A 27,625-nucleotide genomic window follows, 5' to 3' on the forward strand; every position below is an offset into this window, starting at 1 on the left:
AGCACAATTACCTTTGCTTTCAAATAGTGAATCTTTAGTTATTATAATAACATAAAATAGTAGTTTTTAATTTTGTATCACAGACATTCATGATATTAGCAAGAGGAGGATCAATATTAAACACATTTCAAAATTATTAGTTTAATAAATTATATAAAATCTGATTCTTCATAAACAGTTTAACTTAGTCCAACTAATAATGGTACGAATTGATTTTTATGGGCTTTAGTGTGAGAAAATATAAAATGTACCAATCATTATCTAAAAGCTATGATCTGAGTTTAACCAGGAAAAAAAATCAAGAAAAGAAAAACTGAAATCTTCAATAATATCAGTTTTCTATAAATACTATTATTTTTATTAATTTACATTAATATTTGGTTATATTTAGCACATTACCATGTACATTACCATTATGTATCATGTGTATGGCATTTAGAGGCATTTAGAGAGCTATGACCAATGCAATGAGTAGATCTTGTCTGGGTTCTGAATCTATAAAATAGATAGATAGTTGTAAAATGTAGTAGTATAGATGTAGGAATTGAACCTGGGTCCTCTAAGAGAGCACCCAAGTGCTATTAACCACTGTGACATCTCTCCACCCACTCAGTCAAAATGAACTGAATTTAAAACCTTCCACATTTGAGCAGCATAAACTGATCATGAAGGATTAAAAAGAAAGAAAAATAGATCATAACATTGGTTGGGTAAGGAAGGCAAAAGCGGGTAAATCTAGAAAGTTAGAGGAAAGGAGCTAACCATGGTCAAACACATTATCTTGGCTCTTTCACCATGCCACCTGTTGTGTGTATTTTAGCTTTCATATCAAGCTTCACACCTGTATTTTCCTACACAACCATGGCTAGTGTATTCATGTTGGTTTTCATTGAATTCTGATTACGTTACAGCCTGCACAACTCTGATTCTCATGCCAGAACTGTTTTTGTTTTTGTTTTTTTTTAACTCCACTGAGCACAGCATCTTTTCAATCCCCCAATTAATCTGTTATTTTTAAGGTTGTAATTATTGTTATGTTGACGATCATATATTTATTTTTAACTGTATTTTTAGATAGTAAATTTTTATGAGATGTAAAAGGCCACCCTAATCCCTAAACTGACAGAAACTCTTAACTATTTATTAGATACATAAAAAAATCCAATTGTTTATCAAGAAAGTCAAAGCCCATAAAATAGAAATGTATGCAGAAAATTAGGGCCACAGCTGGAGTGAGGACTCCATGGTTAAGAACACTCATTGCCCTTTCTGCTAGGACAGACTACTAGCTACTCTGTTCCCCAGAAGAGACTATATCCTGAGACATACCAGAGAATCCACTGCACTCAGCACTTGCCAAGAAACTCTGCCGAAGTCCCAGAGCTGCTGCTTGGGGCCAGTGGACTCAGGGACCCACCATTTCCCCAAAACTCCACCCAACCAAATATCAATCCACTTCTACTTGGTCCTTTGTGCTGGGACAGACTGCTAGCTAGTCTTCTCCCCAGAAGAGGATGTATCATGAGACATACAAGAGGATCCACTGCACTCAACATTTGGTAAGAACACCCCCACCATCTGAAGTCCCACAGCTGCTGCTGGGTGCCAGTGGACTCAGGGACCCATCACCTTCCCAACCACCCCCACCTGCTCAATACCAATCCCCTTCTTCCTGTTCCTTTCTGCTGGGACAGACTGCTAGCTAGTCTGCTTCCCGGAAGACAGTATATCCTGAAGCTTACCAGAGAATCTGCCACTCTCAGAACATTTGACATCATATCCTGAAGCATACCAGAAAAACCACTGTAGTAAAAATACTTGACACCACATCCTGAGGCATCCTAGGAGATCTGCTGCGCCCAGGGAATCTGACACCACAACCAGAGACATCCCAGGAGACCCACTGAATCCAGGACACCAAAGCTTGAAGGCATCACAGAAGTTCTTCTGTACACAGGACAATTGGGCTATTGACCTTCCAGGGGCTCTGTGGCATGCAGGGCAACTGATCCAAAAGACTGAAAGGCTCCCTGGAGTATGGCTGCACACAAGGTAACAGAAAACACAGTCCATTGACTCTCCATGAGAGCAACAGTGTGACTGCTCCTCTGAAGACCCAACAGGCTGAAGGCCTCTCAGGAGATCTACCACAGCCAGGGCAACAAAACAAGCAACTTTTCTGCCCCTGTGACTACACTCCATTTGGAAGGCCCCACAGGAAGTCTTCTACATTCAGGGCCACAGTCCTATCAGGAGACCTGGTGCAACTCAGGGACAAAAAAGGCAGACTTCAGAAAGAAGACCCAGACCAACAAACACTAGGGATAACCAGATGGTGAGAGGCAAGGGCAAGACCATAAGCAAGAAAAGCCAATATACACGGGCGTTATCAGAAACCAGTTCTCCCACCACAGCAAGTCCTGAATATACCAACACACCTTAAAATCAGGAAGCTGACCTAAAATCCTATCTCATGAAGATAATAGAGTCCTTTAAGGAGGATATAAATAACTCACTGAAAGAAATACAGGTAAGAAGGAGAAGCAAATAAATCCCTTAAGAAATAGAGAAAAACACAAACAGGTGAAGGAATTACGTAAAGCAATCCAAGACCTAAAAGTGGAAGTAAAAACAACAAAGAAAACATAAATGGAGGCCAACCAGGGAATGGAAAACCTAGGAAAGAGGACAGAAATTATAGATGTAAGTATCACTAACAGAATACAAGATATAGAAGAGAAAATCTCAGGAGTAGAAGATACTGTAGAAGAGATTGACACAAGAGGTCAAAGAACATTCAAAACATAAAAACTCCTAACCCAAAACATCCAGGTAATTCAGCACACTATGAAAAAAACAAATCTAAGAATAATTGGACTAGAGGAAAATGAAGATTCTCAGCTCAAATGACCTGAAAACATCAACAAAATCATTGAAGAAAACTTCTCCAACCTAAAGAAAAGACAGTCATAAAGGTACAAGAAGCCTACAAAATGCAAAGCAAATGGAACCAGAAAAGAAAATCCTTTGTCACATAGTAGTCAAAACACTAAATGCACAGAACAAAGAAAGAATATTAAAAGCTGCAAGGGAAAAGGACCAAGTAACACACAAAGATAGACCTATCAGAATTATGCCAGACTTCTCAACAGAGACTATGAAAGTCAGAAGAGCCTGGTCAGAGATCATGCAGACTCTAAAAGAACACAAATGCCAAACCAGGCTACTGTATCCAGCAAAACTCTCGATCAACTAGATCGAGAAACCAAAATATTCCAGGTCAAACCAAATTAAAACAGTGTCTATCCACCAATCCAGCTCTACAGAGGATCCTAGAAGGAGAACTAAAATATAAGGAAGATGCCTATACCAAAGAAAAGACAAGATATTAAGCAACTCACAACAAGACCCAAAGGAGAAAATGACAAGCACATAAAGTTACCTACAAAAACAAATATAATGAGAATCAACAGTAATCTGTCTTTAATATCTCTCAATTTTAATGAACTCAACTCACTATAAAAAGACAGAAGCTTTTTGTGTATCCATAAGACTAGATACAAATAAAATCCAGCATTTTTCTGCATACAAAAAACACACCTTGCTAACAAAGACAAGTAAAAGAATGAAAAAAGGTCTACCAAGCAAATGGTCCCAAGAAACAACAAGCTTGAGTTGCCATCCTAATATCAAATAAAATAGACTTTCAACCAAAAGTTATCAAGCAGGATGAGGAATGACACTCCATGTTCATCAAAGGGAAAATTCACCAAGAGAAAGTCGCAATTCTGAACATCTATGCCCCAAAAGCAAGGGCACCCACATTCATAAAAGGAACTTTAGTAAAGCTCAAAACACACATTGAACTCCACACAATAATAGTGGGAGACTTCAACATTCCACTCTCACCAACAGACAGGCCATTAAAACAGAAACTAAAAAGAGACACTGTGAAACTAAGAGAGGTTATGAACCAAATGGATTTAACAGGTATCTACTGAACATTTCATCCTAAAACAAAACAATACACCCTCTTTTCAGCATCTCATGGCAGCTTCTCCAAAATCGACCAAATAATTGGTCAACTGATACAAGAAGACTGAATAACCCCATGCATTCTGTCAGACCACCATGGCCTAAAGCTGGTTTTCAATAATAGCAAAAGCAACAGACAACCCCCACACACATGGAAACTGAACAACTCTATACTCAATGACAATTTGATCAGGGATGAAATAAAGAAATTAAAGACTTCTGGGATTATAATGAAAATGTTGACACATTCCAAACTTATGGGACACAAAAAGAGCAGTGCTAAGAGGAAAATTCATAGCACTAAGTACACTGGTAAAGAAACTGGAGAGATTTTACAGTAGCAAATTAGCAGCCCACCGGAGAGCTCTAGAACAAAAAGAAGCAAACTCACCCAAGAGGAGTAGAAATCAGGAAATAGTCAAACTCAAGGCTGAAATCAACAAAATAGAAACAAAGAGAACAATACAAGGAATCAGCAAAACCAAAAACTGGTTCTTTGAGAGAATTAATAAGATAGATAAACCCATAGCCAAGCTATCTAAAGGGTCCAGAGACAGTATCCAAATTAACAAAATCAGAAATGAAAAGGGAGACCTAACAACAGAAAGAGAGGAAAATCAAAAAATCATCAGAACCTACTACTAAAGCCTATATTCAACAAAACTGGAAAATCCAGATGAAATACATGGTTTTTAGACAGATACAACATACCAAAGTAAAATCAAGAGCTAGTAAAATTTGTAAACAGCCCCATATCCCATAAGGAAATAGAAAAAGTCATTAAAAATCTCCCAAAGGGGGAAAAAAAACCACAGGGCCAGATGCATTTAGTTCAAAATTCTACCAGACTTTCAAAGAAGACCTGATACCAAAATTTCTCAAACTATTCAATAAAATAGAAACATAAACAACACTACCTAAATCATTCTAAGAAGCCACAATTACTCTGATACCTAAACCACACAAGGATTCTACCAAAAGAGAGAACTTTAAACCAATCTCACTTATGAATATAGATGCAAAGATACTCAATAAAATTCTTGCAAATCGAATCTAAAAACACATCAAAACCATCACTCACCTCCATCAAGTAGACTTCATCTGAGGGATACAAGAATGGTTCAATATACGAAAATCTACTAACATAATCCACCATATAAACAAACTCAAGGAAAAAAAACACATGATCGGCATCTCCTTAGATGCAGAAAAAGCATTTGACAAAATATAACACCCCTTCATTTTAAAAGTATTAGAGAAATCAGGAATTCAAGGCCCATACCTAAATATAATAAAAACAATTTACTGAAAACCAACAGTCAATATCAAATTAAATGGACAGATACTTGAAGGAATCCCACTAAAATTAGGGACAAGAAAAGAGTGCCTACTCACCCCATTTCTACTCAATATAAAACCCGAAGTGCTAAGTAGAACAATACAACAACAAAAAGATATGAAGGGTTATACGAATTGGCAAAGGAGAAGTAAAAGTATCACTATTTGCAGATGACATGATAGTATACATATGAGACCCGAAAAATTCTACCAGAGAACTTCTCCAGCTGATAAACAACTTCAGCAAAGTGGCTGGATATAAAATTAACTCAAATAATTCAGTAGCCTCTTTTTATACAAATGATAAACAGGCTGAGAAAGAAATTAGGGAAACAACTTCCTTCACAATAGCCACAGATAACATAAAATATCTTGGGGTAACTCTAGTCAGACAAGTGATTTTTATGATAAGAACTTCAAGTCTCTCAAGAATGAAATTGAAGATCGCAGAAAATGGAGCGATCTCCCATGCTCATGGATTGGCCGACTTAACAGTAAAAATGACCATACTACCCAAAGGCAATCTACAGATTTAGTGCAAAATCCCAACACAACTCTTCAAAGACATGGAAAGAGCAATTCTTAAATTCATCTGGAAGGGCAAAAAACAAAAACAAACAAACAAACAAACAAACAAAAACCAGATTATCACAGAATATTGAAAACAATTCTTAACAATAAAAGAACTTCTGGGGGAATCACCATTCCTGACCTCAAGCTGTATTACAGAGCAATACTGATAAAAACTACATGGTATTGGTACAGGTAGATCAGTGGAATTGAATTGAAGATTCAGAAATACTTGATCTTTGACAGAGAAGCCAAAAGTACACAATGGAAAAAAAAGAGAGCATCTTCAATAAATGGTGCTGGTCTAACTAGCTGTCTGTATGTAGAAAAATGAAAATAGACCCATATTTGTCACCATTCACAAAGTTCAAGTCCAAGAGGATCAAGGACTTCAATGTAAAACCAGATACACTAAATCTAATACAAGAGAAAGTGGGAAAGAGCCTTGAACTCATTGATAACAGGGCAAATTTCCTAAACAGAACTCCAATGACTCACATTCTAAGATCAAGAATTGATAAATGAGACCTCATGAAACTGGAAAGTTTCTGTAAGGCAAGGGACATAGTCAATAAGACAAATCAGCATCCTACAGATTGGGAAAAAATCTTCATTAGCCCCACATCTGATGTAGGCCTAATATCCAAAATATATAAAGGACTCAAGAAGCTAACCACGAAAAAACCAAACAACCCAAACCAAAAATGGAAATAGAACTAAGCTGAGAATTCACAACAGAAGAATCTCAAATGACTGAGAAGAACCTAGAGAAATGTTCAAAGTCCTTTGTGATCGGAGAAATGTCAATCAAAATGACAATGAGATTCTACCTTACACCAGTCAGAATGGCTAAGATAAAAACCTCAGGTGATACCACATGTTGGCAAAGATGTGGAGAAAGAAGAACACTCCTCCATTGCTGGTGGGATTGCAAACTGGTACAACCACTCTGGAAATCAATTTGGAGTTTCCTCAAAACATTGGAAGAAATAGATCTACCTGAAGACCCAGCAATAGCACTCTTGGGAATATACCCAAAAGATGTCACATCATTCCATAGGGGCACATTTTCCACTATGTTCATAGTAGCCTTATTTGTGATAGCCAGAAGCTGGAAACAACCCAGATGTCCCACGACAGAAGAATGGATACAGAAAACGTGGTTCATTTATAGAATGGAATACTACTCAGCAATTAAGAATGAGGACATCCTGAGTTTTGCAGGCAAATGGATGGAATTACAAAATATCATCCTGAGTGAGGTAACTCCAAAATGACATGCATGGTATGATTTCACTAATAAGTTGATATTATCCAAAAAAAAAAGTGCAGAACACTCAAGGTACAGTCCACAGAACTCAAAAAGTTCAACAAGCTGAAGTGCCCAAGTGAGGACACCTCAGTACCACTTTGAGTGGAGAAGAAAACCACCACAAGGGAGGAGGGAGGGAGGGAAAGGGGAGGGAAAGGGGATGGTGTGGGGAGAGAGAGGAATATTATCTGGTAATGGGTTGGAGGAAAGGACTGAGCCCTGAGGGCCAGAGAAAGAATGGAAACAGGTAACCTTGGGAGGAAGGAAGTTGTGAGGACCCTCTAGAATGTACCAGAAACCTGGGAGTGAGAGACTCTCAGGACTCAAAGGGAAGGACCCTAGGTGAAATGAATGAAGTGGGGAGAGGGAACTTATTGAACCCACCTTCAGTAGAAAGACAGGGCATCAAGTTGAGGGATGTGGTTGTTATCCCACAATCAAAGTTCTGACCCATAATTCTTCCTGTCTGAAAGAAATGCAGAGATGGAAATACAGAAGAGTCTGAGGAAAAAAAGGTCCAGCGACAGGCCGAAAGTGTGTTTCAGCTCACGGGGAGGCCCCAAAACCTGATTCCATTACTGAAGCTATGGGGAGTTCACAAAAAGGGACCTATCATGTCTGGTCTCCAAAAGACCCAACAAGCAGCTTAGTGAGATGCTTGCAGATATGTGCACCCAACCAGTGAACAGAAGCTGCTAACCCCTCTGGTTGAATTAGGGAAAAGCTGGAGGAATCTAAAGAGGAAGGCAACCCTGTAGGAGGACCACCAGTAGTCTCAATTAACATGAACCTCAGGGATTTCTCGGATCACCAACCAGGCAGCTACACCAGCTGAGATGAGGCCTCCAACACATATACCAGGGTCTTGGTTCAAAAGGAAGATGCACCTAACCCTCAAGTGACTAGAAGCCCCAGAAAGCTTAGAGATCTGGTGGGGTGGGTGAAGTGGGTGGGGCAGGGATATCCTTGTGGTGACAGTGGGCAGGGAGGATCTATGGGAAATGGAACTGTTGGGGGGGGGGACTGGGAGGGGAATAAAGTCTGAAGTGTAAAAATAAATAAATGAGGGACTGGAGAGATGGTTCAGTGGTTAAGAACACTGACTGCTCTTCCAGAGGTCCTGAGTTCAATTCCCAGCAACCACATGGTGACTCACAACAACTATCTGTAATGGGATCTGATGTCCTTCTTCTTCTGGTGTATCTGAAGACAGCAACACTGCACTCATAAGAAAAATAAATTAATCTTTAAAATAATAAATGAATAAATAAATAAATACATAAATAAAATTTGTAAAAAGAGCACTTGTTGTTCTTGCAGAGGAGCTGGTTCAGTTCCTAGAACCCACACAACCTGATTTCAAGGGAACAAAGGGCTGGCACACCACTCCATTTACTAGAGAAGATGTCAGGGAAGGTATGGTCAGTTAAGACAATATCCTAATTGTAGAAGTCATATTAATGTAATAGACCTCAGTTTGTGTATGCAGAGACAACATGGTGGGAAAGTTGTAGAAAACCCAGTAGCTACAGAAACATCATCACGATGAGGAACCTTTGGACTGAACAAAGCTAGTAGCAGTAGACGGATAATCAGTAGTGAGAAAAAAGCATGAAAGACTTAGTGGTAGACTTCACTTGTAAACACTGAAAATTTGTATAAATGTATGAAAAAGGATAAACAGAAAATCCCTAATTGTCTATTGAAAATACATTCCAGCCATTGTGGGAAGAAGATTTTGGGAGTAGCAAGGAGAGCAGCACAATTGACTGTGTGTCAGATGATGAGGACATGGGTAATGCCACCTCTCTAGGGGCGATGTTTAATAATTTCACATGGACTGCCTGTCATTCCACAGGATATGTTTATCACGACACTCCTGTGTTATTATTTTCTTTTTCTGATTCATGTTCTCTGGGGTTCTGCAGATTCTGTTTTCATCTGAGAAAAATCATTTAAAGTTTTCTTGGAGGCTAACAGAGGAAAATATGTATTCTATGCACATCACTAAGTTAATCTATCCTTTCATAACACTTATTTTAATCAGTATGTCAGGAACCAGGAGGACAGGTTTGCCTTTTTAAAATCAGGTCTGTGGCTAGAGCTAAAACTATTTTCAGAATAAAATGTCTAAGAATTACAAGCAACTATTGACTGAGAGAAGTAGAATTAGCCAATCCCAGTGATGAGCCTCCTTACTGGTTATTCAGTACAGAGTCGTCAGCTTGGTAGATATACAACACAATCAATAGAAACAGACTCAGTTTTTATTTATGTATAGTTGTGCATACAAGTGTACATGTGTACCTGTATATACACGCATGTGTGCGTTCATGCACGTGTGCATGTGCACATGTGTGTGTGTGGGGGGGGGCAAGGACATTAATAATAAATGTACCTTGAGAGCTAAGGGTTCAAGTGAGGGTAAATGGAAAGAGGCTGGAAGAAGGAAACGGAGGGAGGGAAAACAAAGTAGTATTTCAATTAAAAAGACCTATAACAATAAAATGTTAAAATCTGAACGCAAAACATTGAAAAATAAAAAACTTGGAAAGTGTAAAAAATGGAAGTAATAACATCAAGGTTTTGAATGTCAGCTAAACTTCATCTGAGTTAGAGCCGAGTAGTGGACTCTAACCTCATGTTCCTTATCTTTTTTTTTTTCTTTTTTCTTTTTTTTGGAGCTGGGGACCGAACCCAGGGCCTTGCGCTTGCTAGGCAAGCGCTCTACCACTGAGCTAAATCCCCAACCTCATGTTCCTTATCTTTAAAATGCGTCTTACTTCAAAAGCACTATGTAGGTGAACTAATTCTGGAATATAAATTTATTAAATATAAAATACTATGCACACTGTGCACATCTTAGTATTAATAGTTTGACTAGGACAGAGGTACCGTGGTTCAGAAGGAAAATGTATAAAGAACTCATCCTGACAGTTGGGACTAACTACATGCAGATGACACCACATATTGCAGTCCCTGGAGAAGCATTGCTGACATGATTAGGAAGGGAAGCCTCAGGAATTAGCTTTTCAATATCAGCTTTTCTTCCATTTGTATAAGTTAATTTTCTCATTGTTGTAATAAAAGACCCAATAAAAACAACTCACAGAAGGAAGGGTTTACTTTGGCTTAGCACTTAAGGAGGAATGCCTCAGTCCTTAAGAGCACTGACTGCTCTTGCAGAGGACCTGTATTCAATTCCCAGCAACAACATGGTTCCAGGAAACAAATAGAACTCTGGTTCCTGGGGATCTGATAACCTCTTCTGGACTCCATGTACACCAAGCCTAAATGTGGTTCACAGACACATGCAGACAAAACACCGAAACACATAAAAAAAAAGTGCTGCAGTCCATGATGAAGGCAAAGACATGGCAGCTCTCGTGTGAGATGGCTGGGCACTTAGTATCTACAATTAAGGAGCAGAGAGCAGACAGGAAGTGGAGCGAGGCTATGAGGTCTCAAGGCCCATCCTCCAGTCACCCACTTCATCCACTGAGGCCCCCCCAAAAGCTCCACCACCCTCTAATACAGAGCCACCAACCTGTGTTAGCTAGCACTCCAACAGAAGCACTCCAATACACAAACTCATGGGGAACATTTTACATTCAAACTACAGTAATAGTCTTTTCCTTTTCATTAAGAATGAGTAGTATTTTCTAAGGCAAATTTACTTTAACCATCTACCTGAGCAGACTTATGATTTAATGCACCATAATTTTCTATTTGAAGAAAACAAGAATCCTATTTTAATTATATGAGAGTAGATTATGGCAGATCTACCTTTTGTTAGGTTTTTCTAAGAAAGAAAGCCAGGGCCACCCACTTTGTTACAGCAATACTATAACAGAAACCACCACAAAGAACATAATAGTAAAAATTGCCTCTCTATCCCTGAGAAAAATAATGTACTTTTTAGCCTCATTTCTCTTTTAAATCCAGAGGTTTTACATTACATCACAGTTCTAACTTTGTAATTCTAATTCTCGAGTTTCGTCCATCATTTCATGAAAGAAATTCTGTAGTATATCCATTTCAAAGCTGGGAAGACATTTTTTAACCATAGATCTCTCTCACATGTGGGAAAGACACGTGGGCAAAAGAATCATAGATACCAAAGATTTAAGGAATATTCAATAAAGGTGATGGGGATGGGCTGTAACAGGAAGCCAGCACTCCTAATGGATGGCCAAGAATGATAAACACTTGCCACACCTGATACCAGAAGCCTAGCAGATGCTGGCTATCTTACGCTTGCCCTAACTTTATCCTCAAAGACCACCCCACCTCACATGCATACACACACACATGCATGCACGCAAGCACGCATATGCAAGACCATCTACCACAACTGCATATAGCAATCTGAAAGGCATTTTGGAAAAGAATCAGGGCACATTCTTCAGGAGCCTAGAAAAAGACGATACTAATTACTTGCTAGTTCTATTGTCAAGCTGTCTGACACTAGCCAAGTTTCATAGAGTTTCAAGTTTCAGGACAAAACATTTACACAAGAGTACTCCTAATGTTTTACAGTGGTTTTTCTTGTCACAAAACTCTCAAAATGTTGACCTCCTTAGAAACGCTTCCTCTTACACTCCATTATATTTTATAAATGTCTCTTCATTGTTTTCTGGAGCTGCCATAAAGTATGGCCTTGCTTCCACCATGAGACTACTTCTTAGGATGTATATCTCATCCTCTGTTAGGTGACATCATCGCTATTTGTTAACTGTGATTATTACATCTCCAAAGTTCCAAACATATATGTAACATATTAAAAATGAGTCATGCCAGTAAAAAGATGTTGATTTCATTTTCCCAGCATTGTTGTGACTAAAAAGACAAATGAGACTCAGAAATAGTTGATCTCTGAGAACCCAGTCAGACACGGTGAATGAAGAACCATTGGGCTTTGTTCCTTAGCGTTACAAGCTACATGTTGTCATAAGGCGTCCTTTTTGATGTGCATTATTGTATTTTCAAGACAGATGGTGAATACTGATAATGAAAAGCCATTGTAATTCCTACTTAATGGTCATGAAATCAAGGTACATGCAATTAAAGATTTGTTATATGATGGGTACAGTTTTGGTAAAAGACACCACCTAAAATATTTTCCAGTTCTCAAGGAATGTCAACCAGACTTTTAGGAGCTTCTTAGTCACAGAACCTAACCACGAGGTCTGTGAGACTGACAGACTGGCCGGTGCCTGACCACGTTCTTAGAACATGGCAGTGACATAGTAAGTGTTTGTGGAGAAAATTTACATATCCCTTTAGCCATAGTTTTTACTTTTCCTATGCTATGAGCCACTCATTAAAAAATAATAAAAAACATTTCAAATTAATAGTATAGTCTGTCTATTTTCACAACCTATTGTTTGTACTGACTTCCATGTTTAAATTTATTTGTACTTTTTTTTGTTATTTAAAAATATCCTCCCTGCAGTGCCTTGTCTCCTCTTATGCAAATCACTCAAATAATTAAAACATTTTCTGTAGTCATATTGGATGTAATTTGAAAACTCTATTTAAGATAAGTAAGAAAGAAAAAAGAAAGGAAGAAAGATTAGTAACTTAAAAAGACTTGTTAGAGAAAGCAGATTCCTAGAAGCCTTTGGGTCACATGGGTTCTGGTCACAGTTTTAGATATATGAAGCTACTCTACCTTCACAGCCATCAGAACAGAGACACACATGCATCGCTCAGCTCACTATCCTCTAATACTGAGCCGACATCTAAGTGTCGATCTATGACTCGACACCGAAGCCTGTGAGACGTCCTTCCAGCGATTTCCCCATCTCAGCATCACAGGGCTAGACAGAAACCTTGAATATTCAGTAAAGAGGATCATCTGCGTCACGTCTGGCTTTTCATTTCATGCTATTATGGCAAGGCCAAAGACTGCCGAGCCCAGGACTGGATGGAACTTACCTGTAGTTCTGCTTCTCGTTTCCTATGTGGAATCTGTCGTACTGTGAGTAGGCTCGGTTCCCTTCCCAGTCCATCAGCTCGATCCTCAGCATGTACTGCCTCTGACTGGTTATTGCAAAAATGAACTCGTTCCCAAGCCAATATTCACCAGAGGGATTCCCAAAACCCTGGGAAAGAATAGAGACACACTCGTTACTCCAGAGTTACTCCAGAGGGAACTTTTTCATGTTCCTTAAATAACAATAACAAATACAGTTTTGCTTGCTTTTTACACTGTAATTACTTATTCTAGTACACTTCTGTTGTGTTTTTCTCCATTGACGTTTACATCTAATTCTTGACATAGTAAAACCTGTTTGTTGTGACACTCTTGGGCTAAATTCACCTAATTAGGAAGATTGATCAGAAAACAATTCTCAATTCAAGGTTTTCTTTTGACAAAGTTTTAAAAACGTTAGTTGACATTGTAAGCATACTTTGGATATTTCCATAATTTGAATATCTATAATTTGAATATCGGGATCCCAACCCTTATAATAGTAATGTGCTCGCTGTTCCCGTTATTGAGCTTCCCTTTTTCATTACCCTATGCTTTTATACTACGCTCTTTCAAGTGATTCAATTCTCTTACTGAGTTCCTAATTAATTTTAAAAATGGAGCTTAGAAAACAGTCCACATGATCACTTAGATTGTTTCATTGGCCAAGATTGGGGTTTGGAGGCGGAAGGCTGAGGAGCAAGGGCTAGGGAGTGCATGAACTGACATAATTGTACCTGAAGCCCCCTGGGGCCTTATTGTTTTCCAATCATGCAAGTAAGTACTGTCAACTTTGGGGCGGAGGGGAGAAAAAAATGTACCCTCCCCAAACTGATGCCTCACTGAAGATAATGGTCCAGAAAGAAATTGAGAAATTACTGATATAGATTTGGGGCCTCTGACAGTAACTCAGAAAGCTACTCTTGGTAGCACTTGATCAAATTAGCTCCTTTTCTATCCGTTTGTCTTACTGAAGCAGGTTTGAGCTGCTTAGCAATAGAAAAGGGTACTACCTTTGAGAATTCTCAAATACTAATGAAGAAGTGTCATACAGTGAGCAGTGGACACTGACATTTACAGGAAAGGAAGAAAGGCAAAAGGAGCAAATGTTATAGAACCTCAGAGGAGGAACATCTAAACTTGGTCATTGCAATGGGACATTTGGCTGCTTCTCAGCCATATAACTGAGAGCTGGTAAAAACAAAAGAATCAGCTTCCAGATGGAGTCTTGGGCTTGAGAACTTTTCACACAAATTCTCATCTGGACAAACTCCGTAATCATGCTTATGCATACAAGCATTTAAAAGAGTAGGCCCTGTAATCACAGGATATATATTATACATGGTTGTTTAACAAAGAAATGGACCATGGTTAATTGGGGGCATTTACAATGAAGACTTAATCTGTATTTAAAAGTGCAAAGAAAGTACTATAATAATTACAGCAGTCCTGACTGTTTCAAAGGTAATAAAATATGGAAAATATTTCTTTTCCAAGTTAAAATCAATTTTAACATTAAACATAAGTTTACTTAACTTTCCCCCATTAAGCAACATAAGAAAAGAATCAATATTCCCCATTTCTTTTTGAAAATATGCTGTTCCTCAGTGACTACTAATAATCCTCTAACCTTTTCCATTGTTTCTGCCCGTAGAATCACTTCTCAAAGATGGATAGAGTTGGTGTCAAATCCCTATCTGCCAGGTTTGTTATTGCAACATTAACAGATCACAGTCCATTTTGTTTCAGCTTAGTAGTTAGTTAGAGCAAATGCCTAGAGTGCCTAGAGTTTGCTACAGATATGTACATGCACACACACACACACACACACACACACACACACACACACACACACACACACGTACATGCACAAGCACACGCACATACAGCTTTGTATTTAAATTTAATATGAGTATAGATATTTTCAAAGTTCTCTATTTTGACTAGATTTTTATTTTAACTAATTGCACATTGTCTGGATGCTACTGCATGTATACTCCCCTGAGAATTATTAGGGCAAAATACAGAATTCATTACACTTAGTACTCCAGTGACTCCCTCTGTGTGTGTGTGTGTATGTGTGTGTGTGTGTGTGTGTGTATTTGTGAGTGTGTATGTGTATGCATTGGTGTGAATTAATGTATAAGTCTGCACACATGTGGAGGCCAGAGATTGACATTTGTGGACTTTCTTTATTATGTTCCCTTTGTCACTTCCCACCTTACTTTTTGAGACAGCATCTCTTACTCAATCAGAGCTCATTATTGGATAGAAAGTCTGGCCTCCTGTCTCAGTCCTCCAGTACTGGAACTATAAGTGTTTGCCACAACATATAGTTGTTTATGTGGGTTCTAGGGTTTTAATCCTCATTTTTGCTTCCCTACTCCCAAGACACTGAAAGCTACACAGTAGCAGGAAAGATCTGTAAATTTTTAGGATGTGCTAAAGATTTTACAGCATCTCACAGGAGCAAGCGCTACATGCTAAGAAACCCAAAGTTTTCCTTCTTCAAGGCATGCACGGAATAGCAAGTTATACAGAGCCGAAACTCGGAGTTAGCACTCTTCAACTGTTGCAATTGTTTGAAAGACAAGGAGAACCTCTGGGATTTCTCTTGAAGTTTTTAGTTCAGACTAGCCAGAGCTGTCCCTGCAGCCACTCCCCAAGTCCCTTTGCCGTAAAGCATTGAAGCAAAGAGTCAGCAATCATATTAAATGTGAGCAGAGAGGGCAGGAATGATGAAGTGCTAAGTCTTAGGTCGCATATTTCCATGCTGTTGAAAGTGTTGTGTGGATAAAACTCCCCAGCTTCCCCAGGGGAAAGAGCATCGATCCCGGGTGAGCCTCAAAACATGGACAAACATGAGAGCCATTCCTACAAAATAGAAAGCCTCTGCTCCTGCTCTCAGCCTGGAGCTCTAAAGGACCTCCCCAAAAGTAAAGCATTACTTGCTAATAGTAGGCTTTGTAGATTTTTCTTCCTTTCAGGAGGAAACAACTGAAGTGAAAACCCTGTAGTTTGTATTTAGAAACCATATTTTAATTTCATGCACCTCACCTAGAAAACTTTCTAAATGGGCAGAAAGTTTTACTACAATAAAGCAATATGGCTTTTGGAGAGGTAGTGGAGGAGAAAACTGTCTAATGGCCAAGTGTGGTGAAGCAGAAACAACTGTTTCATCATTAAGATGACAGATAAGCCAAAAAGGGGAAACGAAATGGGTTCCCACATTAGTAAACTGTTGGGTAGTTTATCAGACACCACCATGTATCTGATGTGGGGAACAACGGCTTGGCTTGGGTTAAGTAACCAGGCCCTTTATCTCTGCTACAGTTGAAGACTCCCTTTGACATAATTTTCAGTGGGACTTTGTGCTTCACTTAAGAGACTCAATTTCATCATCTACAAAATAATGGTTAAGTGTGCAGTGTTATAAGAGTGACAATTATCCAGGTCTCTTGAGTGTTCACACACGAGCAGCTGTTAAGTAGGTTTTTCCTACTGAGAGGATCTGTCACAGGAAATGGACATTCTGTGCTTCTTGCCTTTCTTCTGTAAGGTGACAAGCTCTCTGAGGTGCACAGGTATCCTCCTACTTTGTATGATTTAAGCATTTCAGGACCTTCCTTGGCTGAAATGTAATGTGTGTTTATCAAGAGCATTCTTCAACGGGCGTTTAGACATGAATGTGTTATGATAACCTGAGCATTGCTTAGGGGAACAAATGTTATTTTAACCCAAGAACTTAATTAAGAAATGAAAACTTAAAGCCAACTGTTTGCACAAACGAAGATGCTGACTGCTTGCCTAGGAAGGAGAGTTTCCAGAATATTCCTAGTTCGAAGTTAACCCTTCAAATTGAACCTTCTGCAAAGCTGATTAGCTGATTTGGTGATAATATAGTTTGCAATGTTGGAGGTCCAGACCCTAATTACAATTTATCGTGAGCCACCTTTAGCTCCCCAAATAGCCTTTTCCTTGCCCATTTCTGTGTCATCTAATGTCCCGAAACTAACAGGCAAAAACATCATGTAATGCATAAACTGACAGAATCCTCGTTTCCACCAATCAGAGGGCTCATGCTGCAGGGATGGCATCTCAGGCCTACAGCAGACTTCTCTACTTTTCTCTCACCCTCCTCACTGATGTTTCCATTAATGTGTGTTTAAGATGTCTTGACTTACAAGCCGCCTTCTTCTGCTACTATAGAAACGTTCATGACATTGCTTCCATGATGGAAAATAGAACTGGGGTGACCTAAGTCTGTGCATCTAAGCCATGGATCCCAAGCCAAATTAATTAACTCTTATCCCCTCTAAGGTCAGTTTTATGTTTTAAAATCAGCACATCTTAATGGGAAAGTACCTGTCTCCCTTTTCCTCTTTTCTTTTTTTTACCTGATTTCTCTCTTTCTTTATCTTTCTATATATAACTTAAATGCTTTAGGATCTAGCAAAGAAAATTTTAAGTTCTTCTACTCACATTAAAACCTAGTCATTAACAATTCTGATGGCTCCTTTTACTTGGAAGTGAGTATAAGACAGAGCTGTGTGTTATTTATGAACAGAGATGACTTAAACATATATATGTATGTGCATGTGCATGTACATGTGCATATGTGTGTATATATATGTATATGTGTCTGTCTGTATGTGTGTATGTATATATGTGTGTATAGTATGTATATGAATGAGAATGTCTACAGTGGGCCTGAAGATCAATATATTCAAATAGTTTGCTATGCAATAAAGGTGGAAATTCATATAAATATGACATTAAATAACTATGTACAAATTAGGGAGGATAGCTTAATCAGATAAAATTATCTGAATGAAGGTGGCAGGAAACAACATATTCATAATGGTCTTTACACCAGGAGGTACTTTTGATTATGGGACTGGTAGAAAGAGATCATATGTATCCATAAAATATAGTAGTACACATCTCAAAAGCATTTTAAGCATTTTTGTATATAATACCTTATCACAAGCCATTCTTTTATCTTAAATTGTCTGTAAAAACTCATGCCCCAGAGAAGGGAAATGCCTGGGGGGGTACTCCTCTCACAAGTGAAGAGCAAAGGGGGTAGGAGGAACCAGAAAGACGCAATATTTGGGATGAAAATAAATAAAATAATTTATTAAAACTTTAAAAAATGATAAGAATTCTGTTCTGATGGTAAGGAGGCAGGGATAAACTTTAGTAAAAGGAATAAATTCTTCTGTTATGAATAAAATTTCACATTCATGAAAATGAGTATGTTCTGTTGTCAATCACAATTGCCCAAAGAACTTAGATGCCATGAAACAGATGCTGGTTAATTTCATTTGTCTTCTAGTAGTTTAATAAAAGGGGAAAACACTGGAATTTAAAGAAAAACAATAATGACTTCAAATTGGCCTCAAGAGTCACATTATACTTTTAAAATACAGGGAGAGGAAAGGACCAATATTCATTAATTTTGCCAAAACCTGAAAAAATGTTCAATTTCAGTTTGCAGTTTTTCCAAGTTAATAAAATAATTGTCTCTGATACTTTATTTGTTTTGCCTGATAATGCTCACAGGAAGTGTTGACTTTTTATAGAAGAAATAAAATTGAAACCAGACACAGTCTTTGTACTCCATGGGCTTCATTTTTCTTTCATACAAATTATTAAAGAAAGCAGATAAGCCTGGTTTTCCAAAGGTTCTTTTTACTTGACAATTAAAGCACACGTTAGATGTATATCCTCCCACTGCTGAGACACCTAGCCCAAGAAAAACAGGAAGGAATTTTGATTTAAAGACATTTTTTTCTCATATTTTTCAATATACACATGTAGAAATGCAATTCAAAAGATGCATTTAATTTCTTTTCAGAAACAATTCCCAGAAAGTACCTATCTGCTCAAAAGGAAATGTTATTTTCAATAGGAAGCTTTGTTTATAGGGATAATAGTCTTTAAAACAAACCAAGTCTGTCCCCCAGGGCATTAGTGACTGCCTGTCATAAAGCTGCTACTTAAGGAAGGTTTTGGGACTCTGGTTCATTGGCTTTATTTGCAGAAAGACTGTTGGTGAGTTGGTCTCTCTATGGCCTGAAGGAGTTCTATAGTCCATAAATGCCCCATTAGAAGAACTACCACAGACTTTTCTCTCAGCAGTAAATGTCTTTACAAGTCTATAACTCAGATGTTGTTGGATTTCTTCCTAAGGAAGACCTAAGAGACAGCAAAGTTCAGAACACTTCCATGGGCTAAAGCCAATGTTGAGAATCAAGTCCTTTGCAACTTGTTACAAGGGGCTTAAAAAGGAAAAAAATAATATTTTGTAATTTTTTGGGTTGCTGATATTGACACGAAATTCTGGGAAATGTATCAGGAAAGAGGCAGACCACATATATCCATCACTCAGTAGGAAGTAATAACAAGAGCCAACCTGCAAGACAGGCGTTGGGGAGAAGGCAAGGGTCATGGCTACATTCGATGTCCCCAGAACAGAGTCTAGGAAAGACAAAGGAGGAAGAGCAGCCTGCACACAAGTGTAGTTCTCCCCAAGCATATTCACCTTCAGCCAAGGAAGCCTGACGCCAATGTCCTTCCTGCATGAAGGTGATAGGTGTAGGTAAGACCGATAAAGACTCACCTCCACCTTGCTTGGTAAAGTCATGCAATTTTGTTTTTAGGTGAAAATAAAAGAGAAAGAAAGTCATGAGAAAGCTATAGCACTTTTGACCCTGTGCTTTGATAAACATTAACCAATGGATTCTTTCAATTTAGAAAATCTTCGTACTGAATTTTGCCAAAATGTTTAAAAAATTCGGAACTAATTTTACTCTCAAACCATAAATAATTGACACTGAGGTGATACATATTTCATGTTTGAACACAGCACGATAGCTTTTCTTATTTAAAAATGAGGGGAAAGGATAAATTCCAATGGTTAATGAATAATTCTAGTCTGGTTCCAATAACGAAAACACAATTGTCAAAGAATGGATACGTTTGGTAAATATTTAAAAGACATGAATCAAATTCATGCCTAACATTCTTTGTGTCCTAAGGAAGCAGATATTTACAGGCAATAATTCACCATTTTAAAAACTGTATGATGACAATTTCATAATTCATTTATTTGTTATCATTAATTTAAGTTATAATGTATGTCTGATTCAAATCTGTATGTATAGCCTTACTCATATTAATCCTATACTCTTAGATTCAAAAGAGTATGAATTAAAATGGTTTGAAAAAATTAGCAGTACTCTAGGAGGAATTTAATACATTTTTATAGTAATTGAAGTTTGAGTTGTTGATGACAGTAATAATTACAGTTTATCAAAAGTTCAGTAAACTTTGCTTATGCTATGTTGAGTCCCTGTGTCACCCCTCAAGGTAGATGCAGAAGGTAAGGTGTTAGTTAATATAAGAGGTAGACACTGTGAGTTAAGTAATTTCCCCAGAAGTGAACTCCTACTGAATGGCAGATTAAAAACTTGACCTATTGTTACAGATTCATTTTAGGACCATGTTTTTAAACTTTGAACTCCCACACTCACATTTGAGTAGAATCACATAAATGGAGAGAGGTCTTAGAAACAAACCTACTATTCCAGTTCCCCAAAACAATCCTGAAAGACAAGGTTCTATGTTTTACTGAACTGACATGTTTCAGTTGAACAAAGAATGGGGGTTATGTCTTAATAGAAGTCTATTTCAAGATGGAAGGGATTACTGGGGATAGTTTTGCTTATAGTCCTTTTTTCTTTCACTTTAAGAGCAAAAAAATGTTAGAAAGTCAAATCAAGAACTACACAGAAATTTTAATGTAAAAATAATGAAAAACTTCTACCCTTAAAATGGCTCTAAAAGTTTCCCTCTGTACTTGGCAAATGCTCACTTTGATTTGAGAAATGTGACAATCCCTAGTCATTGCACCAAGAAAAGTCTTGGCTGGTCATATGTGAAGGTTATATGGAACCACTTCCAGTCAGAGCTCGACAACTTGAAACCACATGAGAGAGGCCACAACTGGTATCCATCTTGCTCAATGACCTGTGGCCCTGCACAGCTTCCTGTCCTGATCATGTATCCAGCCTGGGTCGGAGTTCTAGTTTTTCCCACTAGGAACAAATTCAAGAGTGCATAACAGATCACCAAATAATTATAATAATACATTTTCTCTCTATTAAGCATATGGAAATAATTTACTGAACATGATTTATGAATGTTTTGTGTCTAACGAAAATAATGCCTTTAACGTAAACATTTTTAAATAACTCAAAAGCATCTAAAAGTGCAAGGGTTTATCATGTGTTGTGCATGAAGATAACCTCATGATAAAACATGAAAAGGCACTGTAAATTCTCCATCTTACCATTTTATACTCCTTCCAGCCCCTCTGGAAATCTAGGCTTCCATCCTCACGGTGTTGTATTACTGTCCATCCTCCTCCATTCACATCCATATTGCAAAATACCTGGGAAACAACAGGAAAATAATGGAAAGTGGAAATTACATACTTCTTTTAAAAATGTAGATCTGATACGTTTCAAAACATACATAGGATGGGCAGGCCTCTCCTGGAAGAAGAGGAAAACAACATTCCACACACATTTATTGGTTACTTTTCCCACAAGTCACATTTTTACCGCACCTGATAAAGTTCCATTAGAAATGTTTAATTATTTCTAAAAATTTAAATTGTCCAGCTGAAAATTAATAACCTTAATCTCAGACCACAATATAGTTTTCGAGGTTGAGATGTAGGTCAGTGGTAGCACGCTCGTCTTGTATGTGCGAAGCTCTGTTCAAGGTCAACCCCTAGTAAACCCTGACAAACTTAAAAATCTCAAATTGAATTAGGCACTTGTGGAAATTTACATTTAAAAAAATTACTCACGTTCCCAATGTTACATATTTTTTTGGTCAATATATGAAGTTCAATATCACTAATGTTTTATTAAAATATTACTGCAATTAAGAATAAAAGATTCAGTTTTTGTATTTTATTGCAGGACTCATGCTTACATACTGTATTACATATGTTAATAATTACTCTTGATTGTTGAATGCTACACAGGGGACAACATTTGGTGAATGAATTGTTAAAAAATACATTGTTTAAATTTTAGTCATGAACAATGTGACTGAGTGTGTACCTCTTGACTGTGGCAAACTTTTCTTCTCCATGTAGAATAGTCATTCAAAGATTTAATGATTATTTCACGTATTCTATGTACAAGATCATTTATTTTAAAACAGATTGTTTCTCCCCATATAGCTGTAATGGCATTTGCAGAAATACGTTGCAAAGTGATTACTCTGGAAAGCAGTCACTGTGACTCATGACATGTGCAGCTGGCAGTTTGATTCATCAAGAGTTGGAATCTGAGGAATACCATTCATCCATCAATCGAATAATAAAGCATATTGAATGGTGAAATGTGTGAAAGGGAGGCAGCAGCAGCAAGCTGGCACTGTAGCAGGATCTTTTCCCTGAGGCACTGTGTTAGAGCACAGATGGTCAAAGGGTAGAAAAACAATGGCAAGAACTGTCATGCACAGCCAAATTATTTCCTCTATTTCCTAGGAGTGAAAGAACTAAGACATGTGTGCCTGCGCGTGCATATGAAGTAGAACACCTGGTCTCCTGAGGGCTCTACCTCTACCCTATGTCTTTATTATCGTAGAAATTGACCCATCTCCAAATTCATACATTTGAATTCCCTTTCTATTTCCAAGATCACTCTCTGCTTTTCTTCTACCTTTCTGCATCTGCTGTGTGTCCTCACCATGACTCCTCACAAGTCGCCCCTCAATGCTAATATATTCACCCACTTGTTCTTTCATTCAATCTGCATTCTTTGGCATTGAGTCTATATTACAATAGAGGAAATTATGATAAATAGCAGATGGATTATGTTTTCAAAACACCTTGACATTTCTATACTGATTGCTCTCATAGGGGTAAGAAGGCAGCAGAGTCCATAATTTTCCAACTTCTGTGACCTCAGGAATAATAGCAGTAATGATATAAATAGACAACACAAAGATCTAACAAGTGAGAAAAGAAACGATTGTCTTTTAGGACATTGTGTTGTATGTAGCTTGGTCACACAATAGGGTATCAAAGGGTAGTTAGAAATGAGCTACTGGACACAGACCAAGGGTATATGAATAAGAAAATGGGAGGATGGGGAAGAGTCTTAACAATGACAAGATTACTTACATCAGATTACTTGAACACTGAATGTGCATTTTATAACTTGATTCAGAACAGCTTATGAAGGTACACTTATTATATCCACTCTACAAATGCAACACTGAGATTTAAAGTATTGCAGTAGCCTACAGTTATTGGTAGTAGCCTACCAATTAGCCTAATACTTAGCAATTATGCTGAATCCAGATTTGAGCTGGAATATAACAAAGAACATGGGTTTGAACCCTCTGTATGACTAATTCAAATTTATTGTTAGCAAATAACTAAAAGCAAATGTTGATATTATGAAGATCAACTGATATATAAAAAATAAAGAAAAAGCGATTAGGGATGTGAGGGAGCAGTCGATGAAGAGGTTTTAGTAGATAATTGCTATATAGACAATATACATCAGTAAGTTATAGATGGGCACATATTTGATTTTATTTGTAATCTTCAGTTTCTTATGTAGTAACCAATTGTAGAGATTAAATTAAATTCATTGCATCCACAGATAAGAAAATGTGATTAGTGGAATCCCCCCAAAAATGAGTTATATGTGGAGTTGTGAAGGAGATGAATCAACATTTCAGAGAAGTCAAGTTAAATGAATCAATAAAAATACCTACAAACTTGAAAAGGAGGAGGCATTGGTGACCTGGCCCCAGAGATTTCAGAATCCTTATAAAGTTAACTCAGGTAGAAAACTTTAAGTGGAACATAGAAATTCCAAAGAAACACTCAGGGCCACTAACATTTGAATGTAACGGAAGTTAGAATATCAAGGAAACATTCTGCTGTGCGAAAGCAATGTCACTGATTTCTTAATGAAACTTCAAACAGTATTAATTGATTAATACAAAGAATCTCTGTTATCTATGTATTTATACATATGTATGAATGATTCTATCTACCTACCATCTGTCCACGCGTCTCTCTCTCTCTCTCTCTCTCTCTCTCTCTCTCTCTCTCTCTCTCTCTCTCTCTGTCTATATATTTCCATTTCCCTCAGCCCTGCCCCACTGGAACTGTAGCCACCAACAAAGTTGATGTCCAAAGCTATAAATTCTACCCACATACTCAGGAACATTATAACCACATTTGTACATTTACAATGTATAGAGAAAACTTTGCTCTGAGTTTCTAAGGATGGTTACTTATAAATATAATTCTATGTACTTTGTTCTAAATCACTCCCAGCTTTTTCCTGAAGTACAGCTTTCCTTTTAAAAGGAGGCATTCAACAGCAGCTGAAAATATTAAGTGCTGAGAATACATTTTGGGAAGACCCAGAGAAAAACAGAGGGAAAGGTGTTAAGGGATTTAAAGTAAGTCCGATTCGTGTGAACATGCAACAGTAATGATGATAGCAGATGGCACTGCAGGGATATAAGGACAACAGAAATAAGCTGACTTGATGGTTAGATAAACCTGTAATTTGGCTTTCTCTAAATTGTGTGTGTGTGTGTGTGTGTGTGTCTGTGTGTGTGTCTGTGTGTCTGTGTGTGTGTCTGTGTGAGAGTGTGTGTGTCTGTGTGTTTGAGTGTGTGTGTGTCTGTGTGTTTGAGTGTGTGTGTGTGTCTGTGTGTGTGTGTGTGTCTGTGTTTGTGTGTGTGTGTGTGTGTGTGTCAAGATTAAGGGCACTGAGAACTCAGGATTTGGAATAAGTCCTCTTAGATCTTAGATATATTTTAAAGACAATACAATACATGTTTTTATTCTTCATTACTTATTGGCTGCATTTAGCATAATATTGACTGCACTGAAGTATTGTAATACATGACATTGAATATTATCTACATTATTTATAACATTATGACTAAAATGCACTTTTCAAAACCAAATTATGCAACTGTTCAACAGATTTGCCTTATGAGCATGATTACTGGATTCTGTGTGTTACTACTGATATCCTGATGACTGATCGTGCTAATTTTTAATTTATGTCTACTTAAGAAGTTGGATTTAGTCTTGAAGAAAGAACGAAAACCCAATTTTTTAAATTTATAGTCAGAAGAAAAATAAAGAGTCCCTTCTTAACATACTAAGGACATTCCATGGAATAAATTATCAGTTTCAGGAGGATCCGAGACATGGGAGACCTGAGGAGTTCATTTGCTGGTCTTGTGTGGTCTGTGCTATCTGGCATGTTTTTCCTGTGGACGGGGGCCCTGCTCCATTTGCTATGTCTGATGCACTATTCATTCTATGACTGGGGCTTAGCTCTGTCCAAGAAAAGGCTGAACTGGCTTCTTCCCCAGGCGAGGTCAAAGCGCTCAAGCATTAAACACCTTTTAACTTAATACAGAGATTTAAATCCAAACAAAAAAGGGGAATTTGATTCACATAGTTTTTATGCTTCTATGCTTTATACAAATTGGAATGATTAACCTTCTGAATACTAATTATTTTTCCATAACCATAAATGGAAGAGACTTAACACATTTGTTACAGTACTTTTTCAAGAATTAGAGGCATTGTGCGTTCAGGAACAAATTTTTAATATTTTACAATAAGACTTATGATTTAATGGTTTGTTTTTGGCTGAAGCTAAACTGACTACAGGGCATTTGGCTTTAAACACTTGTGAAATGAAAAGAGAAATTCTGTTTCCCACTACTGTGCCTTGAAGGGAATGCAGAGGGAAATAACCACAAACCATGAATACTGCGAAACAAAAGAAAGATATAAAAGATAGAATTCTCATTTTCTATCTGCCTGAAAACTAAATCATCCTAAACTACTGCTTTTGCCTTCCACAGGACATTTAAAACAATGCTTTCTAACTCTAGCTATTGTCTCGTTATTTGACATGAAACAATGTCAGTCAAAGTAGACTGTGGCAGCATGCACCAGACCTTCAAAGGTTCAAGACAGATGAGATCCCAGTGGTCAGAGAAGTAAGTAGACAGGAGCTCCCATCCCTAACCAAGAAGCCATCTCCAACTGACATCTGCTTACAAAGGAAAAAATTCTTCAATGCAGTCTCACTGGGTGGATTAACCACACTTAATGGTAGACCCAATTCCCAAGAGTAGAAGCCTAAAACAAAAGGAAATCACAAATATTTTGTAGATTTTTAGTTCCATAGTGCTGTGTCTGGCCATTTTTTTATATTACGGGTTTTTTGTTTGTATGTTATGGCTTCTGAATTTGTTTTTGTATTGTTTTGTTGTGTGTATGTGTGTGTATAGAGTGTGTGCGTGTATGGTGTATGGTGTGTGTGTGTGTGTGTGTGTGTGTGTGTGTGTGTTATGTTTTCTCTTATTCTCTTTTATTCTGGTTTATTCTCTCATTTTCTAAAGAAAGGCAGAAGGCATGGAGTTGGGTGGTGGATGGGAAGAAAAGGATCTGGAAAGAGTTGGGGAAAGGAATCATGGTTATGAGATAGGACATTAAAAGTATTTTTACTTAAATAAATAAGTAAATAAATATATATAAGTAAATAGTTCTGGTCTATTACAGTTCCAATATCTCCTAATAGATGAGCATTTGCTGTTATCCACTTTTTTCTGTTATCTTAACTAGTCTAATTTTATTGATTGCTTCATATTCCATATCAGACACACTTAATTGCTAGTATTGCTAGTATTTCCAGACTTGAGTATATGTAACCTCTGATAAACTTGTGAGATTATTACAAAAAAAAGAAAAGAGATGAACTTTCTCTCAGAATATTCAAGAGTTGTAGCAACTGTTTTGTTGGCCATACTGCAGTCAATTAGAAGGGCCAAATGATAAATTTCTCTATTCCTATTAGTTTATAAATTTAATAATCAGCTTCTGAAATTCTTATAAAAAACTAATGAATATGTGTTTTTCCAAGGGCATGTTAAATGGTTGTAATAAGAGATTTCAAACAAAATGTGTTACCAGTCTTAAACAGTGTAGGTATTTCAATCTGAGTCAAAGAACAATACTGATTCTTGTGAAAGAGCTCTGCTAGGCACGGCAGCCTTCTGTTACCTATGTGTCAGGCCAGGAGGGGGAACAACATTCCTGATGTAAATAAAGAAAAAAAGAAAAAAGGAAATGAAGTGTGCAAAAAAATCATGATGAGTGAAGAAAAGGAATTCTGTTAGTGGAAAGAAAAAATATATTCCTTTAAACTCCTAATGACAATACTTTTAGTTTACACAATGAAAAGGCAGGAAGACCCTATTCTAATGTGGCTGGCTCTTACATTGAGTTCCTCAACAGAGTGTTTTAA

General features: G+C 37.5%; 1 protein-coding gene across 4 annotated transcripts in view; it reads right to left on the reverse strand.

Moving 5' to 3' along the window:
* Angpt1 (angiopoietin 1) overlaps positions 1 to 27,625 on the reverse strand; it is a 252,738-nt gene that overhangs the window by 33,670 nt on the left and 191,443 nt on the right. For all 4 annotated transcript variants that reach the window (XM_006241609.5, XM_063264352.1, XM_063264351.1 and 1 more), the window contains exons 6-7: positions 21,589 to 21,690; positions 13,196 to 13,362 (exon numbers count right to left, since the gene is read on the reverse strand). In XM_006241609.5, coding sequence (XP_006241671.1) covers positions 13,196 to 13,362; positions 21,589 to 21,690 — 269 coding nt within the window. The remainder of the gene's footprint in view (positions 1 to 13,195; positions 13,363 to 21,588; positions 21,691 to 27,625) is intronic.

Source organism: Rattus norvegicus, chromosome 7 (assembly GCF_036323735.1).
Source record: "Rattus norvegicus strain BN/NHsdMcwi chromosome 7, GRCr8, whole genome shotgun sequence".
NCBI classification, from domain to species: domain Eukaryota; kingdom Metazoa; phylum Chordata; class Mammalia; order Rodentia; family Muridae; genus Rattus; species Rattus norvegicus.